This window comes from Quercus lobata, chromosome 4 (assembly GCF_001633185.2).
Source record: "Quercus lobata isolate SW786 chromosome 4, ValleyOak3.0 Primary Assembly, whole genome shotgun sequence".
NCBI classification, from domain to species: domain Eukaryota; kingdom Viridiplantae; phylum Streptophyta; class Magnoliopsida; order Fagales; family Fagaceae; genus Quercus; species Quercus lobata.
The window spans coordinates 26,977,120-27,003,805 of NC_044907.1; the positions used below are offsets into that span (position 1 = coordinate 26,977,120).

The 26,686-nt window shown below is 34.0% G+C and overlaps 1 protein-coding gene and 1 pseudogene across 4 annotated transcripts; both read right to left on the bottom strand.

The window, feature by feature from the left end:
• Nucleotides 1-1,430: 1,430 nt before the first annotated feature.
• Nucleotides 1,431-7,594, bottom strand: LOC115984155 (putative receptor-like protein kinase At4g00960). Of its 3 annotated transcripts, XM_031107079.1 has the most exons (9): nucleotides 6,455-7,594; nucleotides 6,258-6,354; nucleotides 4,555-4,978; nucleotides 3,947-4,066; nucleotides 3,145-3,266; nucleotides 2,715-2,925; nucleotides 2,385-2,622; nucleotides 1,967-2,117; nucleotides 1,431-1,861 (listed from the first exon to the last, which is right to left on the bottom strand). In XM_031107079.1, exons 1-9 carry the CDS (start codon nucleotides 6,496-6,498, stop codon nucleotides 1,541-1,543), a joined length of 1,728 nt encoding a protein of 575 aa, XP_030962939.1. In that variant the 5' UTR covers nucleotides 6,499-7,594; the 3' UTR covers nucleotides 1,431-1,540. The 3 variants fall into 3 exon arrangements, with proteins under 3 accessions (XP_030962939.1, XP_030962940.1, XP_030962938.1); XM_031107080.1 differs by having other exon boundaries at nucleotides 4,555-4,873; nucleotides 6,258-7,594; XM_031107078.1 differs by having other exon boundaries at nucleotides 6,258-7,594.
• Nucleotides 7,595-9,169: 1,575 nt separating this feature from the next.
• On the bottom strand, nucleotides 9,170-13,596 carry LOC115987508 (annotated as a pseudogene). The gene is made up of 4 exons (XR_004091111.1): nucleotides 13,026-13,596; nucleotides 12,054-12,970; nucleotides 10,351-10,612; nucleotides 9,170-9,725 (listed from the first exon to the last, which is right to left on the bottom strand). The product of XR_004091111.1 is annotated as an uncharacterized LOC115987508 (transcript).
• Between the last annotated feature and the right edge of the window lie 13,090 nt (nucleotides 13,597-26,686).

Consider the following 26,686-nt stretch of genomic DNA (forward strand, 5'->3'; position numbering starts at 1 on the left):
GATCTCCAAGCTAACTGCTTAATGACTTTAGCCCAAAGCCATTCTTTCTTCTACGTTGCACCTTGTCAATTCTTTAACTTTCTAAACTTTAACAAGTAAATAGTGGAGCATACGTAACTTACTATCAACATTTTGCTTTGACTTCCTCTTCTGCGGAATTGCCCAAGCAAGCACAACAACTGTCACTAAGCTGACAATTGGAACAACAACTGCAATAACACGCCAGTATGTCTTACTGGTCTCTGCAAGCCATAATTGGGGTCGAATTAAAAACTGTTTGAACATGCAAATTCTCAATTGGTCTGTAATATAATTAAGTTGAAATACAAAGGTACTGTTCCATTTTTTTTTTTTTTTAAGGAGACAAATATGTGACCCTCCATGAGTATGGAACCATTAGACTAATAATTAGAGCCTTCTCTCTTTTTTTTTTTTCCAAATTAATAACTATAAAGTAAAACTAACATTTTTTTTATTAAACTGTTTATTTTTATTGGTGTGGGGAGCCACATCAGGTTGATATTATCTTCTTGATTAGTAATAACCAAAGAGGGAAAACAAGAGAAATCTTGAGTCAAACCAGTAATTCTCCGTCAATAATATATGTTAGGTTTTTTAGTGTTGGCTAATTTCATTCCATTTGCTTGTAATCAAATTCAATTCTTGATGTATTTTATTTGATGTAAAATGGGTTAAAGTGTATACAAGAAAGTCTGAATTGTTGCTGAAAGAGTTTCGCTTAAGCGGAGGTCAAAGCTGCTCAAACAAAGATAAACATGCTCGCTCAAGTGAAGATCAAGCCCGCTCAAGAGACTGCAGGAAACAGTGTGCTTATTTATATTTGAACTCTGTTTTAGTCGGTGTTTAACCCTAATTTAAACATCTATTTAAACCCTTATTAAGCACATTTTTAACTGCAAGAGAGGCTAGTTGTTGTGGTTTAGTGAAGAAAACTCAGCCTCCATGCTAGTGCTTTCATGAGAGATCCAAGCTACTTTCCTTATCATATGCGCAATCAATGAAATTGATCACAAGTGTGTCATCTGTAGACCATGGAGGCAATTCATTTAGTTAAAGAGTCTAGAAATTCTGGTGCAGTGAAAAGTTTTCTCTGTAAGTTATTTATGAGTTGCAGAGTCTAGGAAAAAAAAATTTCCTGAGATTGTAGAACTTCTCTTACAACAATCTTCTCTTACTATAGTTGAGCCATGGAAGATTAATTTGCTGCTACTATGCAAATTCACCTATTCAATAATTATTTCATATGGTCCACGTGTGAATTCCAATTGAAGTGAAAGTCCCGTGATTTTATGGGTCTAAGTATGAGACTAAGTATATATGATTGAATATTAGCATTCACTGTCTTATGACTTTATAGCTCAAACCATATCTAAAAATTCCCCTATATGACAACGAACGGTTTCCACAGAATGTTTTAATCAAATTAATTTTACATGTTACGAATTTAATGCCTCTTTGCAGTACTAAATCAGTAAATCCTTTCCTTGTCTATTGTTTAGGATACAACTCACACGATGTTTCAGTGAACCAAAAGGTACGATGTCCCATCTCTATCCTTGGATTGTTCAGACTCAGAAGCCCCTGAAGTAGATGCTAGCAAAGTAATGTCTCGCTCTATGTCACTATATATAAGAAATGCAGGTCGTGCAGGTGTTGGGAGGCTTGAGCAGTGGCTACTGAGCATTTGAACTACTGATGCCATGGTGGGTCGGTATGCTACATTTTCTTGAACGCATAATAACCCAATATGAATGCATCTCATTATTTCACTCCTTGAACTGTCCCCAAGTGTCTGGTCTATCAGATTTGAAGCTGTCCCTTCTCTCCAATTAGTCCATGCCTGCAAGCAGTACATGAATTCATATATTGAAACTCTACACACCTCAGAAAAGAGCATCCTCATAAAGAGTAATGTAGCTTCATGAAATATGACAGGGACACTTACATAGCTTAGAAGGAGCTCTACATCATCAGTATTGCAAAGCCAACTGTTCTTCTTACCACTCACAATCTCTAGAACTAAGATACCAAAACTAAAGACATCTGACTTCACTGAGTAATGCCCATGTGATATATATTCTGGAGCCATATATCCACTGTTCCAAAATCATTAATCAGAAAAGGGTTCAACTTGTTGCACACACTTTATTTTATACAATTTTACACGTGTGCAAATAAACAACTGAAATTGTGACATGTGTATTATAAACACTGCTCATCAGAAAAATCTAATTAAGAATTTAGTATGTCTGTATAAGACATTCAATGCTTAACAACTTTATATTTCTTTATTATGACTTGGATTACCAGCCACTTGAAAATCAGTAATAAGTTAGAATCATTAGGGAGAGCTTGGTACTTACTATGTCCCCACACGTCTACATGTCTTGTCTTGACTCTGACCCGCATCAAATAGCCTTGCCAGGCCAAAGTCTGAAATTTTAGGATTCATCTCTTCATCTAACAAGATATTACTTGGTTTGAGATCTCGATGTATAATCTTAAGGCGAGAATCTTCATGAAGGTAAAGAATTCCCCGAGCAATGCCATAAATGATATTATAACGCCTTTCCCAATTCAACTGGGCACGCTTGATGGGATCTACATATTCATATGATCAATTCCAAGTTGTGGTATTACTAGGAGTTACTGCATAGGAATATTAATACTTTTGCAATATATTAAAGTCATACCATATATAAATTGATCCAGGCTTCCATTGCCAACTAACTCATAAATAAGGATTCTTTCCCTTCCTTCGGAGCAAAAACCTTGAAGGCTAACTAGACACTTATGTTGGAGCTTAGCCACCAACAGGATCTCATTCTCGAATTGCTCTTCAGTATGCTCAGTCTTGTGACATAGTCTCTTCACAGCGAATTCTTGTCCATTTGGAAGTCTAGCCTGAAAATTTATACGAGCAAATAAAGATAAGCTCTTCATGCTAAATATAACAACAATTTTGAAAAAAAATATGGGTGGTAAATGGACATAGGATGTCCATCAGAAACAGTATATAATGTTTTTGTGCTATTTAAATTTTAAACATCAGGGGAAAATTCATTGCATGAGAAATTCAAGTTCCCCATACACATAATTTTTCCAAGGCAATGTTTGTATCACCTTGTATACTGAACCAAATCCGCCCTCTCCAAGCTTATTGGCATTAGAAAAGTTATTTGTTGCTGCTTTTATTGTGCTGAAGTTGAATTTCAGTGCTTCCAGCCTTTTCATAACATCATCATCTTGATAAAAGTGTCAAGTGAAAATGAATTAGAGCGACATTATGACAGATCCTTTGTTATAGATTTCAAAATATGCATCACAAAAATTATCTTAGAATCTCTACCTGTATATATTATATAAATTTACGGGTGTGGTTTGCACATAAACCTATTTTAAACTATACCCATTCTAAATTCCTAAAAGGTTATTTTGAAACTGCATTTCATCAGGGAACTAAGTTTTTGTTCCAGACAAGAAAATGGAATAAACAATATGTTTCAATCACGTGTTTCCCCGCATACCCACACCACATTACTTTAAGATATATTACTTCTCTTGATCAAAGGGAAAAATTATTTTATAAACACAATTCCTTGAATTATTTTTGCAAACCTAACCATTAGAAGAATTTAACTAAATTTCTATTTTTCTTTTTTCTTTTGTTCCCAAAAAAAAAAAAAAAACTCTTAAAGTAATGCTCAATTTTGTTGGATTCTAGGAGTTACTCATTTTGGAAATCTATGGTCCATGATATCTCATAAAGTTGACATTCAACTGTTCTTAAGATCTACAAGCAAACAGCATACTGACTTACTATCAACATTTATGGTCTAAAGCCATTCTTTCTTCTAAGTTGCACCATGTCAACTCCTAATTTTGTCAACTTTAACTAGTAAATAGTGGAGCATATATAACTTACTATCAACATTTTGCTTTGACTTCTTCTTCGGCAGAATTGCCCGAGCAAGCGTGATTATTGTCATTAAGCCGACAATTGGAACAACAACGAAAACAATAAGGCAGGATGTGCTACTGTTCTCTGCAAGCCATAAGTGGGTTCAAATTAAAAATTGTTTGAATGCACAAATTCTCAATTGGTCTGCAATATAATTAAGTTCAAACACAAAGGTTTTGTTCCAATTTTTTTAATTTTAAGCATACAAACATGTGACCTTTCGTGAGGATGGAAGTATGGAACCTTTAGACTAATAGTAGACCTCTAGTGTTTGTTGTTAATTCGAAACTTGGGGGTGAGGGGATTTGAACCCTAGACATTTCCATTAAAAACACCACAAGATGACCATCGAACTAAAACAGGAAAGAAAATCAATCCTAATTTAAAATTAAAAACTCAAATTGGAAAGAAAAAAATTTGATATTGGCTTCTTAATTCTAGGCAGTGACTTTTGTCATAAATTGATATTCTCCTTGGATAATATTTTTGTTAGAATGCAGAAAGCGTTCACAAAAATTTTCTATTACAATCTTACATGTCTACTTATGAAAGCCAGATAAATATGGACACACCTCTTCTTGTTTTTGTGGGAGAAGAATTATCCGAGGTTGGAGGGATCACTGGTGTTGTGGGAGAAGAAGGGACAGAAGTTGAATGATAAAACTGAAACACCTCGAACCAAGCAATACAGCTAGGTTTAAGAACTCTTCCCCCTTCCTTCCCACCAGAACAGCTTGAAATATCTGCTACTGCGCCTTCTAAGCAACTTCTGCAATCCATCTGGGATAAATCTGGGGTGCACTGCACAAGTCCATACACGTTTGCGTTTCTTGAGCTACTGAAGCTTTTGTCCCCAGCTGCAAAGTACTTTATACTAGAGGAACCGAACGCCTGTGTGACAAGGCTCTCCATCAAATTATATAGTGTTTGATTGAACTGATCCAAATCCGTTGATGAAATGTTATTGGGATTAGACACACACTTAGAAGGCAAAACCTGCATGGTGCCAAAAATGTTTCTGTTTGAGTACCTTAGAATACAGTCACCCCCCCCCCCCCCCCATATATGATTGCTTCTTTTTGGTCAGGACACTGCTTTGTGATATCTAGGCTCGAGGTGTTCGCACAATTGTAACATGTATCCGTATCAAGGTCTCCTCTACACAGTGCAAGTGCATAAATTTTGTTGGGATCTTGGCCAGCAGAAGTGTTGCAAAAGCCACCATTGGCCGTGACATTAGAAGGGAGAGAAGAGAGTAAAAGATTGAGATTATTGGCATAGGTGCTGTTATTAGATAATGTGCCTGTGTTGGAACATGATTGTGTTTGTGCAACTGCAAGGGGAAGACAGAGACTGAGGCTTATGTAAAAAGCAAGAGCAATCGTGATTAAACTTGAATTACACATTGAGAAGGGTACAAACTTGTATGCTCTGTATTACAAAATCTAGACAGATAAAAAATGAAGTGGGGAGGGATGCTTTGATCAAAGAGAGTTATTGGAGATGGGAAATTGTTGGAATAGATTGTTATACATATCCTGGGTCTATCTCTACAACCCTCTCCCTTTCTCAGTTCACAACTGCACATTCGTCATGGAAGTCAGCAAGAAAGTCATTGGTCCTAGATTTTTATTTTATTTACTATTATCCGTTAGCATTTCTCTTATTATTATTATTATTATTATTATTATTATTACAGTACTCAAAGTCAGGGGTCAACTGCTAGCTAGTTGCCAAGAAAGTAAGTGTATTATGGAGAATTTTCTAACAGTATTACGGACAATCCAAGGCTTGAATAATAGACCAAAATATTTGATGGCTGTAAAAGCTGTTTAATTTACATTTTACTATGGTTGGGATAACTCCATCAATATTTAATCTAAAATGTGTTTCAAATCAAAAAAAGAAAATATATACATATATAAAATGTGTTTTAGTCCTTTATCATTTAAATAAAAATAGCAAGCAACAACAATGAACATTATCAAGGGAAATCGATCAGGGCATGAATAATAGATCACAACATGAGCTGGTTTTAAAAAAGGCATCAGGCCTTTACGGTGAAACCTATAACATGGTAGCTTTCATTTTAATAGATCCCTGCTAAATCACAAAATAATTTAGGCCATTTACACTACCCAAAAGACAATTAATCATGCAATAAAAAGCCTAAGCGAAGATTCAATAGACTTTTAGGCAAGTGACAACCAATGAAATACTACAACCAAGCTAATTACTGTATCAGTACAATTATGAAAAATTATGAAATTAGTACCTGTAAGCTCTTATCCAAGGCACTAGCATTTGTAGGCAGATGTATCCCAAATTCTTGCACAGTAGTTGTAGTAGCAACATCACCATTAAGACAACAACTGAGTGAGAAAAACCATTTATAAGTGAAGGGGTTGATCGCTGCAAACATTGAGCATTTGAAATACTTTCCCAAGGACGGTTAAGGTTAAGGTTAAGTACCATTCGCCTGTTAAGTCTTGCTCGCTTACAACTATCTGTTTCATGGATCATTGCTATGTCTTTATGCTTTTTACTCCTATGGCTTCCACCTCCAACCTCCAAATTTCTTTGATGACACTATGTTTGCGGAATACATCTTGGCCATCCTTTTCTTGTACATGATCATACACCTTCTTTGGCGCGCAAGCCTTGCAGCCTCCATTTCCCCCAATAAATTCCTCTACTCAAAACTGTTAAGGAACCTCGTGGTTTTTGAAAAGGAATTTGAAATTCATTCTAAATATTTCCTTTGTTTTGTTTTATATCAATATTGTTTCTGTGGGTTAACAACAACTATTGAATTATAAATAGTTTTCAAAGATGGCTAAACTAAATAAACAACAAATCAATAAACAAACTATTGAAGAAAAGAAACATGAAATTAACAACGAATGTGAAATGAGATGTAAGATTATAGTGGCATAACAACGAAAATAGTATTTTGGGATTCAAAAAATAAATTAATAAACGAACTATTTAAGAGGAACATAAAATTAAGAAAGTAAACATACCTCTCTCCCTCTGAAATGAATTGTGAGAAATTACAGTGGCATAACTTTTGAGGCACAAGGAGACGGAGATATATATAAAAGAATAGATTTTTACAACATGCAAAGCAAGCAAACATTAAATGAAACTAACTCTTCAATTTCATAAATCAGGTGGCATTTACCTGGTGTTAACTGCATTGTATAATTGGTTGGAAGTGGCTGCATTGAAGCCCAAAATACTAAACGTTGAAACCTTTTAAGCTCCTGCATTTATGTCTTCAAATAATCACCGAGTCGGAGTGAAAACCGTTGTTTTCTTAGAAGTTGAAGAGTTTTTTGTATAGAGAAACAGACAGAGGTTGGAAGTGACTGAAATTCTTGGCTGGGTTTCATCTACAGGTGGGAAGGAAGAAGAGGGTTTGTGTGTAAATAGTTAGGCTTTCATCTACTGAACTGTAGTCTGTGGGGTGGGTCAGCCTTGGCGTTTGAGGTACACGTTGGTGGGGTGTTCAGCGTGGGGTATCCTTTGAGGTACACGTTGGTGGGGGGTTCAAAGTTGGTGTGGGTCAAAGGTTGTAGCCTTTCAGCTCCATGTTGGTGGGGAGTTCATATTTGGGTCAATATTTATGGGTTTGGGCTTTTCATCTACACTTTGAGAACGTAGTTTTTTTTTTAGAAGATACAATTGTTTGGTCATTGTGAACCTCAGTTACAGTGAAAAAATATAATGGAAAAAAGGTTAAAAATACTAAAGGGAAGCTTAGAGTACCACGTAACACTGTAGCAGGACTTTATGCATTCTTGCATGAGGTCTCTGTTTTTATATTGTTATATTGATTGATGGATCTATGAGCCTGGAATCCTCTGCCTAAATATATCTAGATAATTACCCAATATGTGTAAGTAAGCATACAAGTCCTGTTATTAACTTGACCCACCCCATTAGTACAATTTTTTTTTTTTTTTTTTGATATCCAAGCAATAATATACAAAAACTTAACTATTTTAGACTTTTTGTAAAACTTTTTATAAAACGTAGTATAAGCTCAATAGCACTTTTTAGAATAGTGGGTCTATAAACTTGAAATCCTAATCCTAAATATATCTGGACACATATGACTTTACATTTACCCAGTATGTGTAATCAAGCCTATAGGTAAATCTTAGACTTTATTCCAATTATGTAAAGTAAAATTCTGCAATTTTATTTTACAAGTCCTGTTATTAACTTGACCCATCCCGTGAGTACAATTTTTTTATATTATTTTGATATCCAAATAAGAATAATGCTAGAGAGACATTTTTTTTACAAAAAGTTCTACAAACTACTAATATGGTAAGTAACTATTGATAAAATATTTGCATATCTTCATTGTTAGGATCCACCTCTTTCTACACCTATGGTCGAAAATGTATTACATCTATTTTTATGCATACCACAAAAATGATGTTTTTGTCTAAAAATACATGATTTAATACAACATTCCTCTTACACAAATATTGTTACACAAATGTCATAACAATATTGCATTTACCCATTGAGTAAGATTCACACCTCTCAATACCTATGGTCGAAGATGTTCCATTATGTCTACTTTCATTCATACCACAAGAACGCCAGTGTCTAATTTTGCATGCATTCACACAGCCCCATCACATTTACAACATCTACCAATAATTGTTCTTTGGTTTACATTATTTTGCTCTTTAAAATAGCAATAAAAACGTCCCCAACTACTAATTATAGTATATGCTTTTGAGTCTTTCACGCACCACCTATTCTTCAATGGCATGAAATCAGTACGTAGCTTCCACCAAATGCTCTGGAATCTGGATAACATTATTTTGCTTTGGTAGGTTCAGTTTCCATATGGACACGAGAAGCTACTCTTGCCACATTCTTAGTAACTGTGAGAAGCATGAAGTTTGAACTTGGCAGAGGCACCTATATGACGCATCATTTCAAAGTTTTAATGACCAACATCAATGTACCACTATGAATCATATATCAAGGATACGAAAAATCATTAACACATTGGCTAGAATAAGGTTACCTAGCCACCAACATGAACAACAATTTAACTACAAAAAAATAAAATATTCTATTATAATTTTTTTTTTGGGTTAATTATTTTTTTTTTTCAGTGACTAGACAATTTGTTACCTCGATTAAATACCAGCAAACTCACATCAATAGTGGCTGGTTTGAGGTTTTACCTAGGCACCAGCACTTTATATTACATCTACCTGATCTTTACAAAAATGTACTTAAGATGGAACAGCAAAAATGAAAAATATGGATGCCATCACCATCCACCCTCTCTATCTCCTCTCTATGTATACACAATCTTCAAGCTGTATAGATGACCGTTGCACACTCTTCAGTAATCTTCCCTACTACTCAGCTTTCAAGAGGCTCTACAAATCAAATCGTCCCCTCAAGGCAAGGGGCCAAGGAGACCGCATAAAAACACAAAGCTACTTGTTGAAGAAAACAAACATAAGCCACTGTCCTGATGCTGCCGTCTTGCACATTAAAAGAGCCAGAGTGGCAGTTGGGAGTGTCACACAATTGGAATTGGAACATTGTTGTTACTATTATGGTGCATTTGTTTTTGGACAGCCTTAACTGCCGCTACTCTAGCTGCATTAGCTGCCCTATTGGCTGCTGCAACTGCCCTGTTGACCCTTTCATCCACCTTGGCTACATCATAGGCTTTGTCTGCTGCTCGCCGAGCTTCCTGATTGTAAATAGAATCACAGAACTAATCAGAAAAAAGACTATTACTAGTTATTTAAATTGCTAATTAACTTTCTGCAGTTTGTTATTTTGTTTCCCCAACTGCAGTGCTGCAAAAATGCCCTTTTCACGTTTCATTTTTAGTTATAAAACAGTAATATTACACCAGTAACATGTTTTTACTATACTAAATAACATAAAAACAATCTTTGAAAGAATAAAATGTTAAAAAAGCATGAGGATAAGTAGAGAATTGTAAAGTATCTTGCTTCAAGTGAACAAATTCAGGCAGAGAATATTTCTTTAAATCATCTTGAACAAAAGAGTCGGACCCAATAACTAAGGGCTAATCATGTGCATGGAAAACAGGACATGTATGACTGGTGATTCATATCAACAGTAAATGGAAAATGAACCATAATCACAAGGATCATAGCCAACACAACATGATTCGTTTCCTGCCATAAGATAAACAGCCAGGGGTACAAAAAGATAGGATCATCCATGGTATGATTGCAAAACCATGACATAAATAGACATCAAATTATAATCATCAGCAGCTAAGATATTTACATCAAACACTTGCACTGGAGCTTTACATTATTAAGGTAGGAAGTAAGGAATACCTGCACTGCATTGAGTACTTTTGAATGATAAACAGCAACAGGAGATACAGGATGGGTGGTGTTCTGTGTGCTTGGAATGTCAAGAATTCCATTTTGCCAGTGACCAGCTTGTGTTTCACCATTTCTGAATGTGTACATTCCAAGCCCTTGCCTTCTACCCTCATGCCAGGCTCCTTCATATCGATGTCCATTTGCAAAAGAATAGAGCCCAAACCCATGCATCTTGTCCGCAAAATATTCTCCAGCATATGTGTCCCCATTTCTTAATAAAAGAAAGAAAAAAAAAATTGATGAGTTGGGACAGAGTATAAGATGATTATTTTTTAGTGCTACAAATTCATATGCACAGATACAAAATCAACTATGAAATTCACTAATTGATACTCATTAGATAAGTTGGCGTGTGTGCGTGGGTGTGCTCTCTTGTGATATTATTTTTATAATAAAAAAAAAAGAAAATCACATTAACAAACTACTAAACTTTGGGAACACATACTTAAGGTATAAATAAAAGAGTCTACTAGACATTGGAGGAGAGAAAGGTAAAGTAATCAAGGTAAACATTTATTCAGCAAATAAACACTGGATCAGGTATAAAGTGATATTTATTTAGCAAACTCAAATGGTAGAAATAGGCCTTTCTAGAATTTCCTTGTGTTTGAGAAAAACTGGTCTTGCTTTAACTCCAATATGTAGCCAAATATTGTTCATTAATAAGAAATAGTGTGCTATCCATTTTTCCAACAGCCATGAGTTAACAAAAACCGAATATTTGATAGCAAATGAGGAATAATAAATGTAAGTTCTGAAACTAGTAATAGCTCATTTCATCTATTTGGGAATGCAAACTATATTTCAAAAAATGTAAAGTGACAAATCAACCATAAGTGCATTCTTCTAACCTCACTTAAGAAACATAATAAATAAACACATGATAAAATAAACAAATGGGAATTCATTCATATAATAATATTGATACCATTGGCTCATTGTTGTAATAATAACTAATCATTATGTTGCTCTGATAAGCATAGCATTATTACAGAGTTACTTGTGCAAGTGCAACGTTTAGAATTCAAAACCAATAATGACTTCTGAGTTCTGATTTTATGTTACCACAAAAAATCAAATCATTCATCTGAAGAAGTGATAGTGCAGATGCCATTGTCTTGAAAAGCATAGTGTGAACAATAATTACCTATACTCAAACCTTAAATGGACAAGATACACTATTGTGAAAATAGATTAGTGTCTTAAAAAGCATAGTTTTGGACTTTGGATGATAGATATTCGATTTGATAATAGACAAATCCAACTCAATTTCATATTGTCTCTAGTCTAGACGGGCCAAGAACCTTGTAATTCAATCAGCATTTCTTAGTGTTTCCAACGGAGAAGTCTAGGGTTCAAATGCCCCTTCCCCCATTGTTGTAACTATACACAATTTTCTCTAATCTAGAAAGACCTGACTGTAATCAAGATCCACAAATTCATCAACCCCTAAAAAGTAAGAACTCCAAACAAATTGCCACAAGATAGTGCTAAAAGATCAAAACATATGCTCAATTATTGAAGCTAGTTCTAACAAAATACAACAAAATCAAAGCACAATCAATAACCTACAAAATTTCACAAACTCCATGCTTTAACCATTGATTACAAAACAAAAACAAAAAGAACAATAATTCAATAAATCCATTTACCTGAAATGGTAATGCCCAAGACCATGCTTGACACCCCACTTGAACTCCCCAACATACCGACTCCCGTCCTCACAAGTATGCACTCCACACCCATGACTCTGCCCATTAGCCCATTCTCCAGCATAAACATCCCCTGTATAAAACCGATACACCCCAAACCCCTGTCGAAGCCCCTGGCGATACTGTCCCCGATACCGGCTCCCTCTAGCCCAAGTCTCAACACCATATCCATCATACTTCCCATCCACCCAATCCCCCTCATACCTCCCACTCATATAATAGTAATACACCCCACTCCCTGAACACTTTCCCTTATACAACTCACCCTCATACACGTCCCCGTTGCTAAAAACCTGAACCCAACAACCCGAACTCGCTCTCTTCTCGGGTTTTGGCCGAGACCCAATTGACCAAAACACCGGCAGAGGAGGTCTAGATATGGAAGAAGGTTGGGAGAGCTTAATTGGGAAAGAACGAGCAAGGAAGAGACGAATAGAAGGGAGGCGAGGGAGAGCGAGGTTGAGAGAGAACAAAAGCGCGGCCGAGAAAGCGAAAGCGGAGAGAAAGTCAAGGAGGAAAGAGTGGCTCGGATGAGAAACCAAGAAGTAGAAACATGGAAGAGAAAGCAAGAGAATGAGGCGGAGATGCACACGCAACCGCCGAAAGTGCTTGACTTTCCTCAGGGTGCGAAAAACGAAGGTCTTTACGGCGAGAGAGAGAGAGAAAAAAGATGGGTTTTGCGAGTTGGCGAATTGCGGAGGTGGGTTCGAGTGGAATTGGTAAATGGTGGGAGATTTGGAGAGAGAGGACGAGTGGGTCACAAGGGTCGCTCGCTTGTACGGCGTGGAAGACGAGGAAGAAGATGGAGATGGAGACGGAGGGGCAAGAGGGTCATTTTGCTTCTGATGATGATGATGCTGATGCTGATGTTGTATTTGCTGTTGTTGTTGTTGTAATTGTTGTTGTAAGAACAATTGTTGTTGAGACAGAGATTGGTGAAGAAAAGAGGGTTGGGGCTGTTTGGGATGGTGAAGAAGATGAGTGGGAGTAGGAGGAGGGAAGAGAAGAGGAGGGGATGGGTTGAAATCGGAAGAGATGCCACTGCTTTCTTTTCCGATCTGAACTTCCGATTTCTTTTGATGCATTACATATATGAATGATTGATTGAATGAAACAATAATACATCAACAACATCAACAACAAAAAGATACCTTATAAAACTCACCACCAAAGAATTTTTTTTTTTTTTTTGCTTCCTCTTTGTTTCTTTTGTGTTTGATTTGGTTTGGTTTGATTTGAATTTAAATGGGTTTTTGTGGGATTGGGATTGGGATTGGTTTTTTTTTTTTTTTTTTTTTGATGGAGGGGAAATGTTTGTTGGTGGTGTTGTTGGTTGAGAATGGTGTGGATTTGTTCGTGTGGGGAGAGGGAGAGAAGGAGCGGTGTATGCGAGGAATTTATGGTTTTGGAAAGGGAGGAGGGATTTTGAAAGCAGAAAGAGGGTAATAGTGATACCCCAAATGGGCTATGAATCTATGACCGACCTCAATCATCTGCCCTTAAAGGCTTAAAAACTCCCAACTCCTCCAATTGGGAAGGATGTAGTTTTTCACATTTTTCACCTTAACCACTCACATTGCCACTTTTTTTTGGATAATATTTTCCGAGTTTTTAGGGGTTTTTTTTTTTTTTTTTTAAATAATTTTTATATCCTCTCTCTTTTGTGGGTTTGCTATAAAAATATATTTTTGAAAATTCTAGTCTAATTTTTATATTTAGATGATAGAAAAATTCTAGTCAATTTTTGGCAATAAATCCGTTGTACAAATTTGATTTTTTTTTTTTTTTTTTTTTTTGTGTGTGTGTGGCTAAATTGGATATTTAGTATTAACATTTAATTTCTTGTTTTAACATCATCCTTATACTTTAAAATATTTCAAAAATGTCATCAGTGTTATCTAATTGATGAAAAATACTTGCATAACAAGCTAAATTTATGAATTTGAGGGTCACTTTGGTGACGTGGAGTTTATGATATGACATTAATTCCTTTTGTTATGTTTAAATTTTCTATCTATTAAATGATTTTAAGGATATTTTAAAAAATATAAAAGTATAAGGGTTGAAATGAAACATAGTGAAGTGTAATCACGATTTTGAAAGAAAAGTTAAAAGGTTGAATACTAACCAAAAATGTTTTAGAAATTAAACCAATATTTCATTTAATAGTTACACTTAAAAGAATAACAAGTAGTATTGTTTTACTTGTCAACTAAGAAATAGAGGTTTGATTGTGAAGTTGTTATTTGACATAAGTGTTGGTTCATTTTTTCTTGCTGTTTGTTGACAATAATTTTAATAATGAGAAATATTAATTACATTACCATTAAACTAAGGTATGTATATTTACAATAACTTAAAATTTAGAGTTAAGAGAGTTTGGAAGAGCATTTTAAATATTATCTAAAATAATTCTATTAGCAAAGAAATTATACTTTATGCCAAGAGTTTTGTAATTCAACTAACATTATTTAGTGTTTCTAATAAAAACATACATCCTTTTCAAAAATAAAAAATAAAAAATAAAATATAAAAATAAGTTCAAATCTCCATCTTTTTATTATTATTATTATTATTATATTTTTTTTTTTGAGAAAGAAATCTCCATCCTAATCCTAATGTAACCATCAAATTATAAAAATAAATAAAAATATATACTTTACTTATTATATCATTTAGTGCAATTATAAAATTTCAACAGCTTTCTTTGATTTTAATGAGAATCATATTAATATCAGAAGAATCCGTGTGGAATTGAACTTCAAGACCTATGAAAGAGTATCAAGAACAATGCTTTAACAAGTCAACGAGAAAGAGATGCATGTCTAGATCAATACCATGCAATTCCATTATTATTCATTTGAAGTTTGGGCATTAATTTTTAAAACTGACTCGGTAGTGAAAATTTAAGAATAACTTCAAGTTTGAATTTTTCCCCCCTCTCTTTATTTGAGATTCATTTATTTGGTGAAAATAAATTAATGTAATTTCTAGTAAAAGTGTAAAACATTGAACCAAATTCCAAATACAAAGATTAAGTTAATGTAATTTATGGTCCCTCAAAAAAAAAAAAAGTTAATGTAATTTATGGATCGAATATTCAATTTCTCTCAACAAACACAAGAAAGTGAGAACTCCATGGATCTCTGCTACTCAGTAGTCATACGGTCATACCACACGTTCTCTGTGCTTCTTTGGATAATAAACGCCAAACTTGCATAACTGTGAATCTGTGATCTAAAGGAAAGTGAACAGAAAAGAAAAAAAGAAGCATTTTGGGAATTTATTCTTAATTTATAAGTTATTTTTTTCTCTCTCTCTCTCTCACACACACATACATATATAATGCATGTGAGAGGTAAGATTCCATTTGTTAGCACTTATTATCTAATCTTTTCCGATTCGTATCTTGATTTTTACTTCTTATAGTAACTAGTACTAGAATTAGTGTTAATCTCGTGCACATGCACGGATACATTTAAAAACAATCACAATTATTCACATATATGAGTTCAAATTATATTTGATATTAGAGTTACGACTTACACCTTTTTTAAATCATGAATTTCTAAAATATAATATACATATATATATATATATATATATAATCTAATTGAATTTAAACTCTTTGGTTTTTGCATTTTAAATTTAGGTATCACAAAAATTTAAAAATTGGACAGGACATGTGGCACAATATTAAACTCTAATTTAGAATCTAATTATTAGATTTAAACTCTTCGATTTTTGTACCTAGTAATTCACTTGACATAAAAATTTAAAAATTAGATGGGCCACGTGACGCAAAATTAGACTTCAATTTAGAATATAATTAGACTTTCTCTAAAGTTTTGACTTTAATTATATATATATATATATATCCTTCTTAAAATTTTTTTTATATATATATGATATTAATTATTACATGGTAAAATTTAGATATAGTAGTTCTTTAGGTACAATATATTAGGTTTCTTAATTAAATTTAGACACATGAGTACATGACTAATAAACACAAACAATTTTTTTAAAGGACAATTAAATTCAATGCAAGTATGCAACTATGTGTTTGAATTAATAATAAGACTTGACAATGAAATATTTCTAAAAAAAAATGTGTTTGAATTTAATTATGGAATCTAATGTATTCAACTTAAGGAATTGTTCTGTATTTAAGTTTTACCCTATCATTACTACCACGTTTCATAATTTTAATTTAGATGCAAGCTACATTTATATTAAATCTTCTTTATTTTTCTTTTGCATGGTAAATTTAGAAATGTATTGGGTGTTTTTTTTTTTTTTTCTTATAGAGAAAGTAGAAATGTATTGGTTGATTGCAAACAATATAGGAAAAGCAAAGAAAAACATATTAGGAAATCTAACTTTATGATGGTGGACCGAATTATTAACCATCGATTTTGTCCATGTTCCACAAAATTGTTTCCAAATAACTTTGTCAAGAAAATTACTTGAGATGGAATGAATTCGAACATTTAAAGAGTAATTAAACAATGCCAAGTTTCTACTTTCTACTGCACAAAACCGCAAACATATAAATCGTTGCCATATTTGTTTTTTGTCCTACTATGGAATAAACTAAAAATGAGGTTTCTAATATTAAAATATATCAGTCGGCGGATAAAATAATCCACAACTATTTTAATTCGATTGAAAATAGTTGAATCCTAAAAACAAAACAAAAAATATTACTATAAAACTAAAAAGTCTTCTAGTATTATTAAAACCCATTCAACAATCTTGCAACTTCTGCCGGCTTATAAGTTTATATATATATATATATATTATTTTTCATAAATTTTTAATTACACAGTTTCATAAATTTTCATTGAAATATTATTTTTATGAATCAACTATTGGATTTTTATACTCTCTATACTTGCAAAATATCAAAATAAGTAAATATTAATGATTATCTCATAATAAAATGTTTAAATTTTAAGTTTTTTAATTTTAAAATTATATACAAAATATTACATGAAAGTTACTTGACATAAAAGTTAGCTAGGCTTCTGAAGTGTGCTATGTAAGACTTATTCATAAAAAAAAAATAAATAAATAAATAAAAAAAATAGAAAAAGAAATAAAACATGAAACTTGACATACAATTTCTTTTTTGATAATTTTTGATAATTTGATAGTTGGAAGAGGGAGAACTGGAACTCTAAGAGGATATTTGATTAGCTAAAAAAAGTGCAATATTCTCTATTCATTTTCAATTTTCTGTGGGACCCACCACTAAAAAACTAGTTTGGTTTTAGTATTTATACTTAGTTTTCATTTTTAGTATCCTAAAAGTTGGATTTGAATACAAAAAAAAAAAAAAAAAAAAAAAAAAAGCTTTTCAGTGTTTTCGTTTTCTATGAATACAAATATAGTGGCATATTCATAAATATTGTGAAACACAAAGTTACTTTGTTTGAGTGATGTGATTATGTATAAATGAAAAAAAGTTACTTTTTAAAAAAAATAGAAAACAATGACCAAATCTGGCATGAAGTATTTTATACGCAAATTATATATTCAAAACAACTTACCAAACACTATCAAATGTGAAAATAAGTGCATTTTTCTATATTCAAATCAAGATTTGAATATTTCGTAAAAAATAAATAAATAAAGATTTGAATATAGAATACAAAAAATAAAAAGTGGATACACTACTTTTTGAAACCAAATAGGCCCTAAATGTCTTAGTTGGAAATACTAAGAGGTGTCGACCATTTGAGTAACAAGACTCTTGACTTAACATACAAATCTATATACATATTAATAGGTAAAGTTTAGAGAAAGTTCAATTAGAATTTGAAATTAGAATATAATTTTGTGACATGTATCTAAATTTATGTGGGGATCATACTATAGTTATTCACTTAAGTCTGTGCCATGTTTCCACTTAAGTTTTTTAATCTTTGTGCTAAGTGAGTGAATGAGTGTAAAATACTAAGAACATAATATTAAAGAACTATATATATAACCAATCACATATAGTCAATAAAAATCACCACACTTTTTATCTTATTAAAAATTAGGAAAAAAAAAAAAGATCATAAATAGTATTAAATTTAGGTAAGAATTTTAATATGTGACTTTTTTTTTTTTTTTTTTCTTTTGAGAAGAAAGACAATGAATTTCATTAATGAAGGTTGGTAAGATCAGCCTGTAGTACCGTAGTGATATCTGACGGTACATCTTCCATCTAGACTTGGAATTGTGAGGTGGAAATTGCCGTGTCACAAGCGAGCGAGCTACAACATTACAATGCCTACAAACATATGAATAATCTATCATTGAAAAGTGGGAGGCAAGATACGATAAATCTATTACAATGTGGCCAAAGTTTGCTAAGGAGTGAGTGTCTTCTTTGAGTGCTTTAATGAGGATTTGTGAATCACCCTCCAGGACCACCCTTCTAAAACCCGTTTCCAAAGCCAGTTCAAGACTCTTTCGTGTCGCTAGAGCTTCAACCTCAATAGCAGTAAACGGCAAAGGTATATGCTGAGAGAGAGAGAGAGAGAGAGACCATTACCTGCCCAAGCTCATACCTGATTATCACCCCTATACCAGCACAATTTTCTAATTGAAAAAGAGCACCGTTGAAGTTGATTTTATACTGGAACTTGCCTGGAGGTTTCCAAATTGTAGGTGGACTCCCCACTGGTGTGATTGTTGAGTTATTGTGAAGTGAGTATTCACGTAACCTATCTTGAGCTTAGCTTAATACCTGTTCCAGCGTGCCAACATTTTTCTCAAGCCTAATGTTGTTCCTTCGAGTCCACCGCGCCTAAATAACCATAGAGAATAGGGCAAGTTCAAAGAAGGATGTGGCTACTGTGATTCCAAAAGGGCACCTTGTTCCAAAGTGTTTCCAGTTTTAGGCATTGGTATAGAGCATGCTTCACATCCTCTTGATGCTTATGGCAGGCGTCACAACTATCGCCCTTAATAATCTGTCGCTTGACCAAGTTCTTCTTAGCAGGTAAAGAATTTTTTACTGCTTTCCAAGCTAAATTTTTTATCTCACTCGGAACGGTTAGGCTCCAAACTACCTGCCACAGTGGGTTTAGCCGAGTGATATCAAATTGTCCTGGCCGTGTGTTCTGGAACTACTCTTGTAGAAATTTGTAACCCGACTTAACTGTGTACTCACCATTGGGGTTTTAAGGCGATGTGAGTGTATCGGGTTGATCAATAAGGCACAAGGGAATTTTCTTTACGATCTCAGCCTCAAAGTGTAGCATTGTGGAATCAATTACTTCACTATTCCAGCAGTTTTGGTCCAGTTCAATAAGGTTGCATACCTTTGCTTCTAACAGTGCTTCAACCCATGGTGATACAATTCTGGGAGAGTGCTTCACTGGCAGCCACCTATCACCCCAGATTGCTGCTGTTTTGCCATCTCCTATTCGCCATATTGCCCCTCTTTGGATGACTTCTCTACCTCTAAGGATGCTTTGCCATGCATATGAAGCCGAGCTTGGAATTGCAACTTCCATTATAGTACAATTAGGGAAGAACTTTGATTTGAAAACTCTATAGAAAAGTGATGTTTTATCATGTAAGAGCCACCATGTTTGTTTAGCCAAGAGTGCGTCATTAACCCTTGATAGGTCTTTAAAACCCATTCCACCTTGTGACTTTGGTTTGCATAGGTCCTCCCATTTGATTCAATGCACTTTTTGGCCCTCTCCTCTTTGACCCCAAAAAAATTTCTTGATGAGAGCTTCTATTTCATGGCACAAAGCAATAGGCAATTTGAAGCAAGATATAGTTTAAGTAGGGAGTGCTTGAGCAACGGCTTTTATTAGAATCTCTCGACCCGCTTGAAACAACAATTTTCCTTCCCGCCCTTGGAGTTTATTCCACACCCTCTGTTTGATGTTATCAAAGCTCTCTTTTTTCTTTCTACCAATGAATGAGGGCAACCCCAAATATTTCTCATACTGTTGGACCACCGGTACTTCTAGAGCATCTTTTATTGATTCTTGCATTTCATGGGATGTCGATTTGCTAAAAAAGAGAGTGGTTTTTGCTCTATTTATTTGTTGACCCGATGCTTTTTCATATGTGGCTAAAATCTCCAGGAGCTTTTGAAATTCATTTTCTTTTGCTCTGCAAAAAACAAGACTGTCATCTGCAAATAAGAGATGAGTTAGTTTGGGGCCATTACAACAAATAGAGACTCCTCTTATATCTCCTATAATTTCTGCCTTTTTCAACAAGCCATGAAAATCCTCCGTGCATAGGAGAAACAAGTATGGGAAAAGAGAATTGCCTTGACGAAGGCCTTTGGTTGGCATAATATTGCCATGTGGTTCCCCATTCACCAAAACTGAGTAAGTAGTTGTGGATATACAGCCCATCATCAATTTAATCCAAGCCACATCAAAACCCATTTTTTTGCATCAATTTCTCCATGTATACCCATTCCACCTTATCATATGCTTTGCTCATGTCAAGCTTGAGCGCCATATATCTTGTATTCCTTGAACTATGATTTCTCATATAGTGTAAGGTTTCGAAGGCCACCATTATATTATCTGAAATCAAGCGATCCATCATGAATGTGCTTTGATGTTCAGAAATAAGATGGGGCAAAACCTGTTTCAACCTGTTATCCAACACTTTAGAGAAAACCCTATATAAAACATTGCTGAGACAAATAGAGCGATATTGCGAGATATATTCAAGATTTTTAACTTAGGGAATTAAGGTGATGAAAGAGTGACAAAGTGCTGATGGGAGGGTACTCGTATTTAAATATAGCAAAATAGCTTCAATGACATCATTACCAACTGATGACCAGTAATTTTGAGAAAAAAAAAATAGGTGGCATATCGTCTGGTCTTGGCGATTTTAATGGTGTCACATGCTTTAGTGCTATCTCAACCTCTTGAGCTGTAAACTCACTCATTAGCTTAAATTCATATCTTCGGTGACCACTTGAGGAATCTGGTCTAGAATTTCTTCAAAACTGTCTAAGTTGCTAGAGGTGAACAAGTTCTGATAAAATTGTATCACTGTGTCTACCACTCTACTTGGCTATGTGCACCATCGTCCCCCTTCATCAAATAGTCCTTTAATGTAAATCATGCGTCTTCTTTGAGAGGATTTACAATGAAAAAACTATGTATTCCTATCACCATCCTTGAGCCATTGAACCTTTAAGCATTAAGCCCACATATTTGCTTCACGATCCAAGAGTGTATTTCTTTCTTTTTCCAAAATTCAAACTCGATGAACATCTCCCCCTTTATTGGCAGCCATTTTGGCTTTGGACAAAATCTTCCTTTTTTTCTCTAGCTCACGCCTTACACTCCCAAAATTGTTCTTGCTCCACTTCATAAGCTCTTTCCCACAATTGTCAATCTTTTTCTAAACTCTCATACCATCAGGTTCCTCATAGTTCCCCATCCACACTGCTTCTATTGTTTCTCCACACCCACGCTCAGTCATCCACATTTGCTCAAACCTAAAAGGTTTTTGCTGCTTGCAGTCCATTCCCTTCGGTACAATCCACAACAGTTTATGATCTGAGGTAATAAAATCAAGGTGATAGACCTTTGTATCTGGAAACATAAAGAACCAATCATTTGTTGCCACCGCTCTGTCTAAACGCTCCCACACCGTATAATGGTCAAAATGTTTGTGCTAGGTGAACATATGTCCAACAAAACCCAAATCCATGAATCCACACTCATCAAGTAGATCGCGAAAAGCATGCATTTGGCAATGTGGTTGTGTTCTTCCCCCTATTTTTTCGGATTGCTTTGTAATTTCATTGAAGTCCCTAGCACAAATCCATGGAGCCTTCCCTCTTGATTTCAATTTTCTCAACTTCCCCCAAGCTTCATGTCTTCTCTGTGTATCTGGCTCACCATAAAATCTAGTAAAATGTCATTCCTCTGCTTTATTTATTGTGCTATCTATGTGATTCTTAGAAAAAGTCTCAATTGTTAAATCAAAATCTTCCTTCCAAAAAATCACCAACCCCCCTGCTTTATTTCTCTTGGGAGCCACAAATTTATTTTTAAAATTCAAACGATCGTGAACTAGAACTAGCCTTGCTTCATTCGTCCATGTTTTGGCTATAAACACAACGGAGGGATCTTTTACCCACACCATCTCTGCAAGCTGATTTTCTATTCGTTGGTTCCCAAGCCCCTAACAGTTCCAACATATGATACTCATTGCTTCTGGCAGGACTGGAAACTAGCCTCCGCCAATATCTGTTTGCTTTTATTGCCCACCTGTTGGCTCTCTGTACCTCCTGCACTTCCCTTCTCACCCACTTCTTCCTCCATAACAATATTTGTCCCTATATTTGATCTACTAATTCTTTTCCATGTTCCTTCATTAGTCACTAGCTTATTGAGAGTAGCTGGTAAAACTGATGGTGGTATGCGTGGTGTAGCAGATGGATAGTATGCACATGCTTGTTGAGTGAACAGAGTTGGTGAATCATTAATTGACAAAGACTCCAAAAAATTTTCCTTACCTGTGCATGCTCTATTTTTGGGTAATACTTTTGCATCAGAGTAAAACTTTTTTAATTCCTTATCTATCTCCTCAAATGTCTCAACTGCTAATTTCCCTACCCCAGGGCCCGATGAATTAAATTCAAATTCCTTAGAATCCCCTGATTTGTGGGGATTTGATTTGAATGCTGTGTATTATCCTCCTGAAAATCTGCCACAATATTTTCCTATTGCAAAGGCTCTGTACTTTCCTTTTCAGGCCTAATTATCTCTGGTGAAGGCTTCCTTGTGCAAACCACCACTACTGGTGGCTTCTTCAGCGATGTTGATGATGTTGTTGGGGTCTCCTTCATCTTTCTAGTGTAAAAACCCAAGACCTTAATTACATTCCTTCTTGAAGACATAATGTGTGCTACATGTATCCAAGGACCAAACTGCCTAGATTTAATCGATAGACTTCCTTCACTTTCAATCCACAGATCACAATCATGATCATCATGTGTAAGGCAACCACTCCAATAACACAAATTTAAGAGTTGTTCGTATTTGAATGACACCTATAATTCCTTACCATTCTCTGGGATATAACTCTACCCCGACACAAGGATTGAGAAATATCTAAAGTAACTCGGACCTTGATAAAGCCATCCCCTTCCACCTTTGCATCGACTGGTGCTTTGTTTACTGCCCGAATGGCTCCACAAATCTCTTCCACCACCTTTTGAGTCCTAAATCTGATTGGTATATCTTGTACTTGAACCTAGAACGTAGCCCTATTAAATTCCATATCGGCCAAGTCTTTTTCCTTATCATAGTTTTGCAGTACCATAAGGTGCTTATCAAAACTCCAAGGTTCAGTTGCTATAATTTTTTCCATCTCATTCCTATCGTTAAAGGTGAATAGTACAACATGATCACCTTCCTTCTTGACCTTAAAACCATTTTTGGATCTCCAATTTGGTGTGAAGGTTTTTGCAATAGCATCTAATGAGATAGCAAAAATTGTTCATCTCTAGTTCGTCCATAAGGGTCGTCCGTGAGCCAAAGGCCAAACATTCAGGCAGGTCGTCTATGGACAAAGGGTCGTCCAGAGGCAAAGCGCATGGACGACCACATGACACTTGGGAAATTCTCACAGAATTCTGGAGTGGGAACTAAACCTGTATTCATCGCCACAAATTCCTCACAAATGCTTAACTTCCCTCAGCGGTTGTAACTTCTATAGTCGTTGAGGAAGTTATGTCAAAATTCATTGATTTCCACATATCCTGGGGAAGTTACTAAATCAATAACCGCTCTAAGGTTCTCTATATAAAGACTAGCCGGTATCAAATCAAGGCAAGTTTTTTCTAACATGACTCCCCAGAAGTTGGAACTTGGTTTTTGAGAGAAAAACTTACTTATTTATTGGAGAGGACTTGGCCAGTTTACCCCGGTCGCCTTTTTGATAAGTGTGTTCATCCTTGCAGGCCTTCACTACAACCATAAGCATGTTGAAGTCGAAGCATTCAACCTACTGATCCTGTGCAACATCAACATCTATATTGAGAGCACGCTTAGTCAAGAATTTTTCCGTGAGAATAAACTCCACTGCTGCCTATTCTTCTGTCAGTCAAAGGTCAGACCCTTCTCTTTTTGAAAGAGTAAGACAACTCCATGATTTCATAAGGTCTTCCATCTTAGAGACTACGAAAAAAACTATTTGCCAATCCCCAAAAAAAGAAACCACAAAGCCTGAAGGTAAACCTGTTACCTTTAGGGACAAAAGACACCTTCAGAGAAGGGATGGCTATTTTACGACCTAGGAGAAGATGGAGACCCACCTTTCACTAGCAAAGATAAACTTTTAAAATGTGACTAATTATGTTTACTTAAAAAAAAAAAAAAATTGATTGATTATTTTTATTTTTATGAGAAAAATTGTGTTTAATTTTAAATGTATCTATCCGTATGCATGTGTTACATGCTATTTTTTTTATATGTTACTTAAAAATAATGAAATTTGTAATCAAATAATTAAAACTTTAAATTATTAATTTAATTAAAAGTTAAGAACGGTTGTAATATAACAAAGAATTACATTAGGTGCAACTTATTCTAAAAATAAAATAAAATAAAATCTTGGGGAAATGATATGTAAACAAACAATATAAGTATATAAAAAGTAAATTGAGAGTCAAAGTATTCCTTTTAAGGTGAGAGTTCACAATTTATAAGATTTATGAAATTCATAAAAAAAAATTATTATTATTATTATTTATTAAAATACTGAATATTTAATGATATATGATCATAATTTCTTTTTAGGTTTCAAAAGGTTTGGTCCATTCAAGAATAACCAAAAGCAATGCAATCACATTTACCTGGCAATCTTACTAAGCAAAAGTCTTGCAGGCTTGGCTTCTTCTTTTTTTAATATCTTTTAAAACTTCATAAATACAACATTATTTTTGTTTAATTTATTTTTAAAACAAAATAAACCATACCAAATCAAACAAGCTCAAAAATTAGCCACAATCCATACATAATAATGAAAATGTAACCCAAACCTTTTCAAATTTAGCATGGATTAACAATTCTTTTATATATATTTTTCCCTTTCTTCTCTTAAATTTATCATTTTTTTGTCTTTAGGTTCTTGGGAAAAAGTTAAACTTCTTAGCTGGCCAATAGAACGGTCCAATCATCTTTTAATTAGGTCAAAATTAGGCTTAACAAGCATGTGTTTAACATATTGATAGGGTTCCAAAAAAAAAAAAAGTATAATGAAATAAAAGGCTGTATGATGTACCAGTTGAAACAAAGGTAAGCATACTTTTTAGCCATTGAAAAGATGTTAGAGATACAATAGGACGTTGTAGAAAAGTTAAATTTCTGTATAAAATAAAGTTTTTAATTTTACTGTGCTCTCTATTTCTATCATTTAATCATAATAAAATAATAAATTACTAATCGTTTCAAAAAAAATTTTTTTTTTTTCCTAAAGAATAGAATTGTCCTAAAAGTTTAACTGTTGAGACATAATGAATTTAATAATTATTCCAACAATATATTTATTTATTGTGTAGGGAACTCAAGGTTTTTCTCAATTAAAAAAAAAAAAAAAACATATTAAAGCAAAAAAGTTCTTTATTAATGAAAATTGTCGTATTCATGGCCAAACTCGGAAAGATCGACTTTCCAAAAAGGTCGATTTCCCCAAAGTTGAACCATATAAATATCTATATATATATATATATATAATTGATACCAGTTGTAAACAAATTCTGAAAGCAATAGACTTTTTTTGTTTGTTTTTTGTGTTGGTAAGTAAAGCAGTGCACTCCCCTCTCAAATAAAAAAACAATGAAAGAATAAAGCAGTACACTTCTCAGCCATTTCATAATTTTTGATCCATTTGGCCATATTGGGATATTGATTTCTTGTTTTCCTTTTCATATTTTGCCGACTTTATACAACACAAAGTTTTTACTTCTATGCAAAAAAGCAAAGCACCATAATCTTTTAGAATTAACTTAATCTTTAGAGGGCCTCCAATTAACCCTCTTAGCTGATCAATAGCGTAGAAAATAGGATTGTAATTAAATTTACAGGATTAGGTACATAGCAACAAATTATGGGTGTTTTTGTATAAGTTGTTGAAAAATTGTGTTTTGAGTTTAAAATGAGCGTTTATAAAAATTATTTAAAAAAAATATATATATATATATATATAAATTGTGGTTACAAAATCGAGTTTTGGGTTTAAAAAAACTCTATTAATCTTTCAAAACATCTCACCAAACGGATTCTATGGAAGTATTGATCATAACTTTGCTAAGCCAAAGTCTTTGGAGTGATTTCCCTCTCAAAATGTATTACCCTAAACACTGGTAATTTATTGACCAAAGAAAAACAATGGTTACAACTAATTAGCTAAATAATTAACCTCATCACAAGTCAAAAAAATATAGCTTCTCACAAGTATATAGTCTCCCTACATGCTTTTGTTGTTGATAGGAACCCTTTTTTTTAATAAATGAATGACAAAAAAACATGAACTCCTCAATTTAGAATATTTGCAAGTACACAACCAAC

Excerpts from the sequence above, each read along its gene's own strand:
- LOC115984155 (XM_031107078.1), bottom strand. The coding sequence starts at position 6,404 with ATGTTTGCAGCGATCAACCCCTTCACTTATAAATGGTTTTTCTCACTC. Across the intron at positions 4,067-4,554 it reads TCCCACAAAAACAAGAAGAG|AGAACAGTAGCACATCCTGC; the intron begins GTGTGTCCATAT and ends TATGGCTTGCAG. Across the intron at positions 2,926-3,144 it reads GATTTGGTTCAGTATACAAG|GCTAGACTTCCAAATGGACA; the intron begins GTGATACAAACA and ends ATAAATTTTCAG.